A 14,488-nucleotide genomic window follows, 5' to 3' on the forward strand; every position below is an offset into this window, starting at 1 on the left:
CAAAATGGATAAAAAGTATGGACAGGAAGACTAATATTGCACTTGCTTTTTCTTTTTAATTCAAACAAGGCGTGTCCTGCTGCCTCGCAGTGGACTCCATTTGAGCAAAACGAAAAGTTAAATAACTACATTCCAGTTACGTAATGTGACAGTAACATTGTTGACAAGGATTTCGTCGATTGTGGGGTTTAACGTGCCAAAGTGACACTTCGGCTATGAGGCACGCTGTAGTGAAGGGCTCTGGATTAATTTTGACCACCTGGGGATCTCTAACGTGCATCGAAATCTCGACACACGAACATTTTCACTTTTTTCAGCCCTATCAGAAAAGCAGCCAACACAGCCAGGATCAAACTCGAGTCTTTGGGCTCAGCAGCATAATGCATTAGCCACTGTTTTAACGCGCCGAAACTACCTGGTTATGAGGCGCACCATAGTGGAGGGCTCTGGATTAATTTTGACCACCTGGGGATCTTTAACGTGCACCGAAATCTCGAACACACAGCGTTTTTGCTTTTAGCCTCCATCAGAAAACAGCCGCCGCAGCCGGGAATCGAACTTGCGTCCTTGGGCTCAGCAGCACAACGCCTTAGCCACTGATCCACCGCAGCGGGTTGCATCAGCCACTGAGCCACCGAAACAGGTATCGTACTTACACGATTGTAAGTCAAATCGAACGTAGGTCAACCCCCCCAAAATTGCACCTCTCTCTCTCTCTCTCAAAAAAAAAAAAAAGTGAGCACAGAAAGCAGCTCGTTTGAACGCTGCTGTGAACGAGCACCGAGAGAGTTCTTTGGGCCCAGGGCACTCATGACAGACAAAACGATTCAGCACATCACGAAAGTGACACAAGCACGCGGCAACGCGGCCGCCTAAAAAGTCGTATCACAAAGAGAAGCTCTTCCCTCAACTACCAATACCCCCCATACGGCGGCTCTTCCATCATTGATCGATGCTCCTACAAGAGCCGTACGCTTGTGGTGCCACAGTAGATGATAAATAAGAAAAGCTTTTGTATAAGCACACAGCATAACCATGCAATGCGGGTTGATCGGGAAACTTCATCCCCAATCATGAGAACACATTCACTGCGAGATAACAACCATCGAAGCAGCGGCCACTGCCGCGTGATATCAAAACAAACAACATGGCGGCTGACAGAAGCGTCCGCTCGCAATTTCCTTTGATTCACAAGTACGTTACTCGCATTCAAGAAGCGTTTTGTTCGTCTCTAGTAAAGAAAATGAGTATTACCGAATCCCTAGAATCAATGCACGGCGCTGACGTAGACACAATCATATCATGTTCAGTACACTTCCGAATGCACTGGTAAAAGGTTAGCCGCTCTAGGTACGGTGGACGAAGGGCACAGATCGGGAACGCCAACTTTCAAAGTCGGCATCACCTTTATTGACGCCAGAATGTATGCAATGGTAAATGCTACGCTTCGACTGTAAGCATAGAAACGAGGGTGTTGCGCTTTCCCCAGCTCGTAGCACCCCTGATTTCTTATTTGTCTTGCCGTTACAAGAGGCACAAAGTTCGATTTCGATTCTAAGTCGACCCCCCAACACCAGATTGTCAAACTTCAAAAAAAAAAAAAGGGTCGACCTACAATCGTGTAAATACGGTACATTGTTGACAAGGAAAGAAGGCTGTTAAGTGGGGGGAAGGGGGGGGGGGGGGGGGGGTACTGTGCGAACTTCACGCTCCATTTTGGCACTATGTTTGCACTAACACCATGCATGCCTGTAGGGCTACAAGGCAACCTAATATTCTATTTTGCCTTCCTGTTTCTAGTGTAAATACGAAAGCTGCACTACATTACCTTTGTCCTGAGGACCAGCACTGTCACAAAGTGTGAAGTAACTTTCCTCACTGGCCAATGAAACGATTGATTGATTGTCGGGTTTAACGCGCCGACGCAACGCAGGCGATCAGGCGCGCCGTAGTGGAGGGCTCCGGATTAATTTTGACCACATGGGGATCTTTATCGTGCGCCGAAATCTCGTACACACGGGCGTTTTTGCTCTTCGCCTCCATCAGAAAAGCGGCCGCCGCGGCCGGGAATCGAACCCGCGACCTCGTTCTCAGCAGCGCAACGCCTTAGCCACTGAGCCACCGCGGCGGGTGGCCAATGAAACGGGTTCCAATGGTTTGAGCAGCAAAGTTCAGCTATCACCACCTATCAGTGGTTGCATCATAAATGACGTACAACCTGGGAGTCCTACCAAAATATCAAAATAAAGAGCGTCGACTGAACTAAAAAAAAACAGCATTGGCAAGTTGCTACAAGCGAAACTCCCTGTATATCATAGTGTGAACGACTGTGTATTCGCGTTTAGTCATTTTCATCCCTACACAAAAGGTAAGAAGGAGGTATAGACAGAAATAAAAACTGAAATTATGGGCTTTTACACGCTGAAGCAGCGCCTGGGCTGTGACATGCACTGTAGTGCAGGGCTCCGGATTAATTTCGAACCCCCGGGGATCTCTCATTTGCGCCTAAATCTCGACACGCAGGTTTTTTTTGTTTTTCACCTTCATCGAACCTGCGTCCTTGGGCTCAGCTGCACAATGCTCTTCTAGTCACTGAGCCACCGCGATGGATAGTGATATGGTGCAGGGAGAGAGATATATACAGTAGTGCAGTGTAGAGTTAATTTCTCCGGTTGTGATGTGTCCCTTAATGTTTGGAGACTGACAACAGTATTTCTGAAGTCACAGAAAGTTTTTACACTGCTCAACCTCAGTAGCAAGAAAGTTGTTCAGACTAAGAGCACCTGATTACATACAAAGCATATTATAATACATCTCATCATAGAGAATTGGCCACACAAAGCTTTCAATTTTTACGTTTAAATGGAGTCCACCTAACTCATAGCGCATTGAGAGACGCTTACTGGAGAGGCAGACGGAGCAAACGTAGCCAATCTCGATGAGGTTCCGGTGACAGAAGCAAGCCGCTCGGTAATCCACGTGCACGGGGGGTGGGAAGACCATGTAGTCCCTTGATGTCTTGTCTGGAAGAAACAGCCACTGCAAGGACGACACAAAGGGGTTAGCTGCTGCTTCTTCTGAAGCATGCTGAGGGATCCTGGTGAGTGTTTGGTCTACCCGCTTCACCCTTTACTTCACAACCAACCTAAGCCCTGGATCATCATGGTGGCTTAAAGGGACCCTGCAACACTCTTTGAGCAGTGCAAGTAAACCTGCGCAACACTTAGCTTACACTACCAGAAATACCTGACCCAAATATTACACGTGCACGTGTAGCGGTGAGCACGCAAATCGCTGTGAAAGACGCAGAAGAACCAATCGCGCTCTTTTCAGTTCTCCTCATTATGCACCCCTGGCATGGCCTAAACAACGTCAGAGTCCGTCAATGCTTTTCTGGTCATGAAACTCCCGGCTGAGTTTTGTTTGAGGACAAAGGCTCCCGCGAGAGGCGCCGCCGCAGATCGGAGGGCTAGAGTACCTACATTGACGCGCGTCCGCCGTACAGAGCGGAGACACGTATGCATTGCACCGCCATTTTGGTTCGCTCGCTCGCCGCCGCAGCAAGTCCTTGTAACAAAACCGCACCGTAATTATCTCCACAACGCGGTTTACTGGCAAAGTTTGAACCATCGTATCTGTATCGCATTGCTGCGTCTTGTGGGAAACAAAAAGAACAGCGCGTTGAGCACTTCGACCCAATAGGGGCGGCACGGGATCGTTCAAAGGGTGTCTCCACCCTGTACAGCGGTCTGTTCTCGAGGTATCCTACGGAGGGCATCGGGCCGCCGCCGCTGCAGCGCGCGTTCAGCTGTGCGCGGCAGAACTTGCGTACGTGTTTGGCGGCACTTTTCTGGATAGAAACGGTATGCTGGCGGTTGTGCCTTCAATTGTGGCTACAAAACAAAGCCGTCAGGATTGCAGCCCTTGCAGGGAAGCCGTATGCGGCAGAACGCACGCTCAAAACTGCCGACTGCTATCTGCGCATGATTTTTTAGAAGTCCCCACGAGCCCTGCTAACACCGCAAGGAGCGTCTGCTATGCGCCGCGCTCCCCTCCGACCGCTTCGCCGGCTGCCCTCCGATCAACGCCAGCGCTGCGGCGCGGCCTCCCTTAGCAGCGTACGAAGCTCTCCCATAGCGTGACGGCGAAGTTTCACGACTAGAAAAGCATTGACGGACTCTGACGATGTCATTGAGGCCATGCCTGTCCGATCGGCTGTCACTGGTCAACTTCGTGGCTAATTTCTCGCATTTCCTGTGACGATCTGCCATCGCCAGCGTTGTGTACGGACCTCTTTTATGCCTGAACCTGTCGGCACAGTTTTGCCGTTTCTTTTGTGTTTTGAGTGCGCACAGAGTTTGAGTGATGAGCTCAATACTTCCCTTTCAACCAGACCACTCGATAACAAATGTTTATTGCTTCAAGAACACCCTACCAGCCCGAGCGCGCGCTTGCGAGCAGGCACCCATGCCTGCTTTTTTGTGGCACCAGACCGAAAATAGACCCCCTCCACGTTGCAGAGAAAAGGAGAAAACTCCCCAGCCTGTGATATATCGAAGGCCGCGGAAGAGAACGCCGCGAGCCGCCCCCCTCTCCGGGAGAGAGCGCACAGCTTTCGTCGCGTTGTCCGCGGTCGAGTTGAAAGGGAACGATTATGCGCGATTTCTCATCGCGCGTAGGTTTGGTGATAGTGAATGGATTTTCATAATTCTTGCAGGAGGAGTTTGCTGGGACAATAGACTTTACCCCAAAATACATTCCTAGTAGTCGGTGGTAAGCGCTGCAGGGCCCCTTTAAGTTTACGGCGTCGCATTAGATAAACCAAGTTTCAACTAGTTCAGCAACCATCCCAACTTTTTCAGCAACTGTGGCAAGAGCCACTTATAACAGGGTGTACGCAGCGCAAGACTACTGTATTTTTTTATCTATAAGTCGCACCCCCTCAAAAACGACAGTTTTTCCATAAAAAAAGAAAAGGAAAAAAGTCGCACCGGTGTATAACACGCACCGGTGTACAAAACGAACTTGTTAATCAGGTAAACTCATAGAGGATCAGTTTGTTAGAAAGTACGGCGAAAGTACATGGCTGCGGCGGCCGCCGCCTCTGAACGCATCCCCCGGTAAGCAGTGCTAGGCATGTGCATCTATTGTCCAAAGTCTAGAGAGAACTTTTCAAAAATGGTTTATTTATACACAAAGATGGCACGTACTTACAGACGTCGTTTAGGCAAAACCATCGAAGACTTCTCCCTCCCACCCACTAACAAATAATTCATTCATTTAGACCATAGAGCTGTGTCTCTTAACATGCGTTGACATCACGCAGCACATAGGCACCTTTTCGTGCGTGGACCACGCGCGGCCGCCCCGTACCGGATTTATTTCATACAACAAAAATTTCAGAAAAAATTCCCCCGCATTTCCCCGAGGGGGAGAATGTGAAAGTGCGAATGCACGGTTGTCGGCCCGCTTGCGGCGCTTGCGCTCGGCCCCCGCAGCCCACCGCCTTGCCGCCTTCTCTTCCATCTCTTCCATCGGGTTTGTAGTATCACGTGTACACCACGCAGTTATCAAGCCGCTATAACGCCGCTGAGTCGCCAACGCACGCCGCTGACGACGTAGTTTGAATGCGTTAAAGATATAAGGCGCGTCACTAACACTGATATCAGCGTCGCGTCCGTGGCTTGGTCGGTAGAGCGCCGCGCTGCGGCCGCAAAGTCCTCGGATCGAAACCTGGCGCCGGATGCTGTTTCTTTTTTAAATATAGAGGAGCACTGCGGACGCCGCCGCCGCCGCCGCCGCCGCCGCCGGCGGTGGATGGTTTGGGGTCGCTTATAAAGTGCATTCGCACTTAAAAAACCACGACCTATACACTGGAAAATACGGTAAATAAAATGATGCATTCCTCCATCTAATGACGGTGATGGTTGAACGCGAAGCTTTCTCGTGAAGGATTCCTCTGTTGATACGAAAGCCTAAAGCAGGCTTCACCTGTGAAAAGGTATAGTTGAGGCAGAGTATGCTTTGCAGTAGGGGTGTGCGAATCTCAATTTTTTAATTTCGAAGCGAATTCGAATAATAAAAACAAAGTTCGAATCGAATATTTATCGAATATTTTTCGAATACGAATACTTATGGTTTTTTGTAAAATTAATGTTTTCACCATCTAGAGACACAAAAACTGCAACTTTATTGCACAACAAATCGCACTAAGTAAAATTAGGAATTACACAATACCATTGCACTCAACAACTCACTTAAATGTTAACATGGAGAAAGGTTAACTGCTCGACATGTTCGGGGAGCAGTGACAACCTCCTGCTCGTCACCACTTTACCAGATATCGAAAACAGCCGCTCACTTGAGACACTAGTAGCTGGCATGCCCGAGCCCGTGCACATTGCCGCGCGCTGATACAGTAAAATCTTGATTATACTAATCTCGCGGGACTGCGAAAAATATTCGTATCATCCGAAATTCGTATGAACCAACACAGACCAAAAAATTTAGCGCTGAAAAAAGTTTTCGTTTATTTCTTTTCCTACTTTTGCGTGAAGAAATTCGTGATTTTTCTGCTTTTTTTAACCCCCGTGTCGCAAAGCAGTCCTTTCTAGAGCACGTAAAGCTTCGCGCTCGTCTCCTCACTCGGTGTGCCCAAGCTCGCTACACGCCGCAACAGCCAAGCGTGAACCGCATGATGCGGTTTTGCACGCGATTCGCTCGCCTCGGCTCTGCGAGCGCTGTATTTTCACGCCCACATCGACGATTTCGCGCCCGCTGTAGCGCCTACCTCGGTCAGAAAATGACGCAGTACGCGCGCGGCAGAATGGAGGAGCCTGACTACTTGCGATGAGATCGAGACAGCCGGCTTGGCTCCGCCAGAGACGGTTAGGCTTAGCACCCCGGCAAATATTTTATGGGCGCTTTCACTAGCGGCGCGGATGATGTTTTATAGTACCGTTATCGCATGAATTATCAGCTCCTTTACCGCACAAGCAACTTCGTGTCTCCCTTGAGCCGCATTTTAAAGAGCGGTTAGAAGCGGTCGCTCGAGCGTCCGCGCCAATTCGCGGCTGGAGCCGACGCCATGTTGACGTCGCCGGCCGCGCCGCGCGCAGCGTGGGGGTAGTTTCGCGGCGGTGTCAGCGCGTTGAGCGTGCGCAGAGCGTTTTCGCGAGCAGAAAACAACAGCCCGGCCGTTTCTGGAGAAAGAGTGACAAACAGGGGAGCGAGAGCCGTCACTTGCTCGTTCAGCAGTCGGGTGCCTTGCCGGCTCGTTCGTACCTTCCGCCGGGCCGCGCAGGTCCGTTCGTAACAGCCGAAATTTTTCCCATTGCAAACGATGCAATTTCGCCGGGACTTTTCGGAAATTCGTATCATCCCAAAATTCGCACCCCCAGAATCGTATCAACGAGAGTCCACTGTAAATAACACCGATACAGACACGCTCTGAATTTTTTTTTTAGTTTTGGGTGGTTCGAATATTTCGAACAATAAAAGTGTCGTTCGAATCGAATCGAATACCAAAAAATTCGAACCGAATATTCGAAGTTTCGAATATTCGCACACCCCTACTTTGCAGGTCAAAGTTGGCTTTCCTGCAGTAGCTTGTGAGGTAGACTACAGATGCCATCAGAGAGAGAGAAAGCTTCACTTAAAGCTTTGAATGTTGGAAAGGCACATCGAATAAACATCGGCTCCATAAAGCGAGGTAACCAGATTCGATTCCGACCACAGGAATCGTTTTTTTTTCTTTTACTTTAGACGCGATTATCATCACAGTTCGAGAAAGTTGGCTTTCCTGCAGTGGGTTTTGATATAGACTACAGACGTTATTAAAGAGAAATAAAAAGCTTCACTTTAAAACACTTATACCCCTCCTACATGGGCGTTTCGAAGGCCGTTGAGTTGAATGTCATTTGATTCAAATGCCACCTTTGGGCTGATACATGACGTTTTTCAAAGGCATTTCGTTGAAATGCCGTTTGAGTCAAAGGAGCACCACCATTGACCTTTGAGGTTTTCAAAGGCCTTTGAAACGCGAACGGTTGTACTCTCGGGTGCAGTTTCTGCATGCCATAATTACAAAAACAATTATTTATGGTTAAAAATTGGAATTTAAAGCGCACAATCATTATAAGTTTCACTTGTTTTTGTTTCCTATTATTCGCTCTACGATTACAAGGTAACTTGGTACTCTCAACATTGGTGGGGTGAAAAAAAAAAAGGGACTGTTAGTGCATGTCTTGTGCGCGCTTGTAGATTGTTATCAATTTGATCACTAATAGTTTTTATGCTCATTCTAACTCTCAAATTTGTGTCAATAGCGAAACAGGGCAGCAGTGGCAACACCAAAATATGGTGGGTGAACACGGAAACTTTCAACTACCTTCGAGAATTGTCGTGTAAATCGATGGAACTCCTTCCAGTTTGAATGGCATTTGAAATTTCGAAGGCCATTCAACTGAAATGGCATTTCAAATGCTCGTGTAGCCCAGGCATTACTGCCATACTGCTCAGGATCAAACTATGGTTATCACGGTCGACAGTTAGGTGCACCTGCCCACAAGGACATTAGAATAATCAGTTGCAAAGGCAAAAGGAGAAAAACTATGGCTACGTGCACGATATAAATCTGGTAAAAATGCGGCCCAGAGAAAGACAGGTGGTCTCTCTTTTGCTTAGTCTACAAACATACCTTACAACAGGCAATAAGGTAAATTTGCAGGCGAACATTAAACTGCAATACTTACTGATAGCCCCCGCCTTTGATTTAGCAGGAAGGACAGAGGCATCAATCAATTTTTAAAAAAGCTTTGCTATTGTGAGAGAGATGAGGGCTGTGGCTTGATTGATTGAAGGGTTTAAAGCGGCGACGCAACGGCGGCGATGAGGCGCGCCGTAGTGGAGGGCTCCGAATTAATTTTGACCACCTGGGGATCTTTAACGTGTGCCGAAATCTTGTACACACGGGCGTTTTTGCTTTTTGCCTCCATCAGAAAGGAGGACGCCGCGGCCGAGAATCGAACCCGAGATCGTGCTCAGCAGCGCAACACCTTAGCCACTGAGCCACCGCGGCGGGTTGAGGCATTTGTCCAAATATTAGGCCTTTTAATGCCTGTGCTACGTGGCTGTTTCAAGGCCTTCCAAAGCCGTTGAACCAAATGTCTATCGCGTGCGCCATTGTGAATACACAGGGTGCAGTTGTGGGCGAGAGTTCAATTGTCAGTCGAAAGATACCATGCAGTACAGGCATAAAAGAAACAATTGCTCAGATTGGTGGCATAAGTCATGGCTGCAGCAATGAGTCCTGGGGACTAACTAAAATGTAGTTTATTAATGAAAGATTAGGTGCAAATGCATATAGTTAAAAAATTGGTGCAGCTTGCGCTAGTGGTGCAAGGCTGGAGAAACAGCAGAGCTGGCGGTCCCACTCCCTTCGTCAGAGACCTGGCTCTTGCATCATCAGCAGCAGCAGCAGCCCACTAGGTCCACTGCAGAATGAAGGCCTCTCCCATCGACCTCCAACCTCTCCTGCCCTGTGCCGGTCGAGCCCGTTCTTTTCCTTCAAATTTTCTTATTTCATCCCTCCATTGAGTAACAGGCCTTCCTCTTTTTCTAGACCTGTCTCTCACTGTCCACTCTCTTACCCTGGTAGTCCACCGACAGTCATTTCGCCTAATTACGTGGCCAGCTCAAGTATATTTGTTTTTCCGTGTTTGGACTATCATATCTTCCACTCTAGTTTCTTCTCTGATTGAGGAAGCTCGTTTCCCCTGTCTCTAAGTGTTACTCCGATCATTATTCGTTTTATAGCCCGTTCAGCCAACCTAGGTTTGCTTTCAAGTCGTTTAGTAAGGCACCAAGTTCCCGCTCTATATGTCATCACCTCACACTTATTTCCAAAACTTTCCGCTGAAAGTTTCCGTGACTGGCAGGCCTGGATCGTTTCGTCAGCAGGCTTTCACATGTCTCCCAAAGTGGACCCGCTTAAGCACGCGCTAGAACCCGCGGCCAAGTCCAAAGCAAGTGCCCACGCTACGAATCCAAATGAAATGCTGTGTGCTTGGAATGCGATGACAGCTCTATCAAAATAGACGGTTTCATGACATGAGGGACCCAGGTTCGATCTTGTCAACAGAAAGCGTATCTTTTTTTCTTTCAAATTGGCTGCAGGATATTGTTCTCCACCGCTGCTAACCCGTACCCCGCAGGCCTTTGGGGTGGCCCAGTGGCTAGGTTGCCGGTTTCATGGCGCAAAGTTCCCGGGTTCAATTCCCGGGACCTGCCTAACCACATTTTTTTCTTGAGACTTCGGGGTATTCTGTTTACTACGGTCAGATTTGTGTCGGCCTAAACAGCTCGGCTGTTAAAAAAACGTAAACATACCAGCAAGTACTGCAGCAGGCCCGTGTGATTCGGAATCTTCATGTACTTTCCACCCGTGATGTCGCATCCCTAAGAAAAAAGGGCAACAGCACGTCACACAGGACAAACGTACTTAGAGTATACAAAAATGTGCAGTTGAAACTTTCTTAGACACGCCAATACAACAAGGTTCACTCTTTGCGTCTATGGACGTAAAACAGGGTACAAAATATACTTCTCTAACTTTACTATCTGTAACATTCATTCTTACGGAAGATGCAAGGCGAATCCGCTCCATGTGCAAACCCTGGCCCCCAAAAAGACAGCTGGATAAAGACAAACACCATACGAATGATCAATTTGAAATCTCACCTGTTGCAGTAACCCAGAGTCTTTTTCGAGAACGCACGCATCAATGATGATGTTCTGAAAAGTAAAATTTTAGTTATTTTTTGGTCCCTGCAGAAGGAGCATAACAAGATGCCTGAGTGCGTGATGCTGCAGTATTTTTGCAAACACCTGTCAATAATAACTAGGTACTCCAGAGAAAGCTTACGAAGGCACTGCATAAAACAGCGTAGTACACACCCAGCTGAACGATGCTGATGCACACCTTTTAAACGCATGTCTGTGATTCATAATCATCCCTGGTACATAATAAAGGGGATGACTATGCCTTTAGGTTTTTAGAGAAGAGATTCAGAGGTATACTCCTTTTAAAGAGCCCGCAGTGGCTAGCACTAACCTTTTTCTGGCAAGTGAAGAAGACATTCATGAAGTTGAGGTACTGCGAAGCACTTTCTCCAGATGCAGACAGAACCTGTCAGGAAGCGATGGGGAACATTTCGTCAGCACTGAAGGACATTGCGACGTGAAATCACAGTGGGGCTTACGAGTATCCGGGATGCTATCTTCTTCTGCCCGGTCGTCTCTTTTTCTACCCTGTTAATGTCTGTGGCATCATTTCTAAGCTAAGGAAGATGCAGACTCAAACACTACCACAAGCCACACGTGCACGCAAGTGAGCACACAAAAAACATGGCAGTGCAAAAACAGCAAAGGATACAGCAAACAGCAAGGCAGAGCCCTCCTGTTAGCAAGGTTTCAGAACCCTGGGTCCCACTTTCATCTGTGAACAAAGGATAAAAAACCACATACAAGAGTTTGTCATGCTCGGTTAAAGGAAAACAGGAACAAGATGTTTCCATATTTCTATTTAAGCTTGGTCCCCACGTAATAACAACCTAAGACATCATAGGAGTGCAAATTGCCAAAAGTTTTGAAATCACAGCCCTTAAAAAAAATACGGACAAACTTTCTGTACACACACTGTAATCTACCACAAATGTTTGAAACTACCCTAGTAACTGCGAAATTTCGAAGTCATAGCTTTCTATCGTAGATCACAATAAAGCAGCCTCTGAAAGGAAAAATCAAAAACATTCAATCATGAGGACCTTGTCTCAGACTAATAGCTGTTGCATCATTCTTTTTTTTTTTTTTTTCAAGAGCTACTTGAAACTAGGAACATAAAAACTTCTTTTGGCAGCCCTGTTAAACAAAAAAAGGGTGGGAGGAGACGTCTTCTGATTACCGTGATTGTGTTTGCAACCCACAAAGTCTGAAATTTATTAACATGAACATAGTAATCGAGAAAAACAGACCAAAGAAACTAGTCTACCCCTGACACATACTCTTCGACGAAAAAAGTAAAGTTGCTGCATGCTCTATGCAAACAGCTGTGAAGCCGGCCGACCTGATCACTGTGTTTAAGTATGTAGTTTTAATGTGCATCATCCTTTGCTGAGTACCCCTACAGTCAGGACCGCGTAACGCTCTGCATTTCCACAAAAATGCAGATATTGTGGAAGTTCCGCCTGTAATCCTTATAATAGTGTAAATTCAGGTAATTGGTCGAAGAAAATTTTGAAAAACTAAAAAAATAAGAAAAACATATCAAAAATTTCGTAAAATGGCAAAACTGTGTAACGCCCTGCATTCCCACAATAATGCAGATTTCGCGAAAGTTCCACCTGTAATCGTCATAATAGCATAAATGGAGACAGGACAGGATTGAGCAAAAACAAAAAACTCTGGCTGTAAAAAACTCAAGACAAGCAGCATAAGAATGCTATGCATTAGTAGACAATTCTTTGAATTTCTGCCGAATTTTTTGATTTCCCAAGCAAAAAAAAAAAAAAAAAGCATTTTAAAATAAGTCATTATTACTTGCCTTGACAATTGCAGAGCATTCATTTCAAGAAAATAAGCTTGCACAGCCTGAGAACTCGTCATCGTCAGCAAAAGAATTAAAGTACACGAATATTCTTTGGAACATTACCGAAGCTTTATTGTTATCAAGTGTAATACTAACACAGTGTTGCATTTAAATGTGGCCGCAATCGACACCAAGAGTAGCTCAAAGTAAACTGCAATGAAAAGCTGTTACTGCAAGGCAGCAGCATCTCTTCCTTACGTGGAGAAGGTGCTACAGCCGGGTCTGGAATAGGATTACTGGCACAGTTTTCACAAGAAATAAACAAAGATATTTACCTATTATTGCTGCCAACAACATTTCTGCCTGAACAAACAAGTGAGGTGCACTATTACAGACATATGTAAGAGAATGTTTATTTGTTGCACCCTCAATTTTCTCGTTAAGATAGCTGCACGTGCGTTGTGCCTTCAAAACGTGAATGCAGTCTATTCTACCCATTCCCCCACCAAGTGGTATATCAGCTAAAACGGATTATCTTGAAAGCGGCCATGCAGACAAAACACAAGTTTGGTTCGTTCGAAAGGTTGCGTCGTTGGAATCATACTGACACCACCATTAACGCACACTCCGCTCAGATAAGCCACATAATAAGGAAAAAAATGGAATGGCCATGCGACCCAGTTGCTCATTTCCCAAAACAGATTCTATGATGTCATATGTGCTCAGCTGTGTGATTGGCTGAGGCCGGCAAAAGCAAACACAAATAAGGCACGGCTTATAAGCTTGCCAAACGAGCTATTTGTGCTTAAATGTAATGCACATTCGTTTTACAGCAGTAAAAATGGGGTGGTGTGGGGGGTGTAAGCAATGAAAGTTAATAAAATGCATGTAAAAATTGAGGTTCCGATGCGCATTGCTGTTGGTACGGGGTGCACTATGCTTGTTTTAGCTGTACAACACTTCGCCGCTCTGGAGTTGTCTTACACGACCCTCACCGATTGGCGTAAGCAACGTTGTCTTACGTGACCCTGTTTGCTGAGCATACCCCATGTCTCACGAAACAATTACTTTCTACCGTAACAAAAACAAGCCAGGTACAAATACGGTCAAAAACAAAGCAACAGCGGACAACGGGCTGTGGCTGAGTACAATAGCGCCCTCTGGGACGACTGATGGTAAGCAAGGCTGCACAGCTGAGTGACGCACTGGAAGTTCAGTTGGATACCCGCTTTTGTGACTTCATGGCAGACGTCACCAAAACACACGATTTGGCGGGAGAATCGAAATTTTAAGCGAAATTGATTCATTTCTCAGTGAATACGGCATCATTTGCTGCCGGACAAGCGCTGGAGGCACTATTCGCCGCGAGCTCGACATGTAGGTGGCGACAGCGTCGCGCTGCTAGTGTGGATGCTCCGCTGAGCGGCCCGTACGAATGCACACTGTGGGCGCGCTTCGTGCCTTTTTCCCGCAGTATGTGCGCACGAAAGGTGCAAACAAGAGTGGTATGCTGTAGTTCGGTTCCTCAACGTTCAATCTATAGCATGAAAGCGGCAGTAAGTTTTCATTACTACGCCAGAAAAGCGACGACTCATCGGGAATCTCAGAATGGCCGTAATTGTGACAATGAACTTGTACACTGTGGCTCGTAGCAAGCTCGATCTTTCCAGACTATGGCTTTGAGCCTTCAGTAAAAGCATAAATAGAAATAAATCAGGAAGCCTCGATCTCTGAAATTCAGTTTACAAAGCCTCAATCACTTTCACTGGCAGCATGACGCATTCTCGCATTTGTGGGATGCCCTGAAATGGTAACACTACTTAACTGCCCCGAAATTCTTTCTAAGAGCTTGCGATATTTTTTGTGCGTTCAAAAGGCGACATAAAATTACTGAATTTTGAT

At 46.7% G+C, this 14,488-nt stretch overlaps 1 protein-coding gene across 2 annotated transcripts in view; it reads right to left on the reverse strand.

Moving 5' to 3' along the window:
* The window catches only part of Tfb4 (transcription factor B4), a 28,767-nt gene that overhangs the window by 9,928 nt on the left and 4,351 nt on the right, over positions 1–14,488 (reverse strand). For both annotated transcript variants that reach the window (XM_077677321.1, XM_077677320.1), the window contains 6 exons: positions 11,435–11,497; positions 11,262–11,320; positions 11,114–11,188; positions 10,741–10,794; positions 10,390–10,458; positions 2,904–3,039 (listed from right to left, as the gene is read on the reverse strand). In XM_077677321.1, coding sequence (XP_077533447.1) covers positions 2,904–3,039; positions 10,390–10,458; positions 10,741–10,794; positions 11,114–11,188; positions 11,262–11,320; positions 11,435–11,497 — 456 coding nt within the window. The remainder of the gene's footprint in view (positions 1–2,903; positions 3,040–10,389; positions 10,459–10,740; positions 10,795–11,113; positions 11,189–11,261; positions 11,321–11,434; positions 11,498–14,488) is intronic.

Source organism: Haemaphysalis longicornis, unplaced genomic scaffold (assembly GCF_048455015.1).
Source record: "Haemaphysalis longicornis isolate Haplotype H1 unplaced genomic scaffold, Haemaphysalis longicornis Haplotype H1 scaffold_7, whole genome shotgun sequence".
NCBI classification, from domain to species: Eukaryota; Metazoa; Arthropoda; class Arachnida; order Ixodida; family Ixodidae; genus Haemaphysalis; species Haemaphysalis longicornis.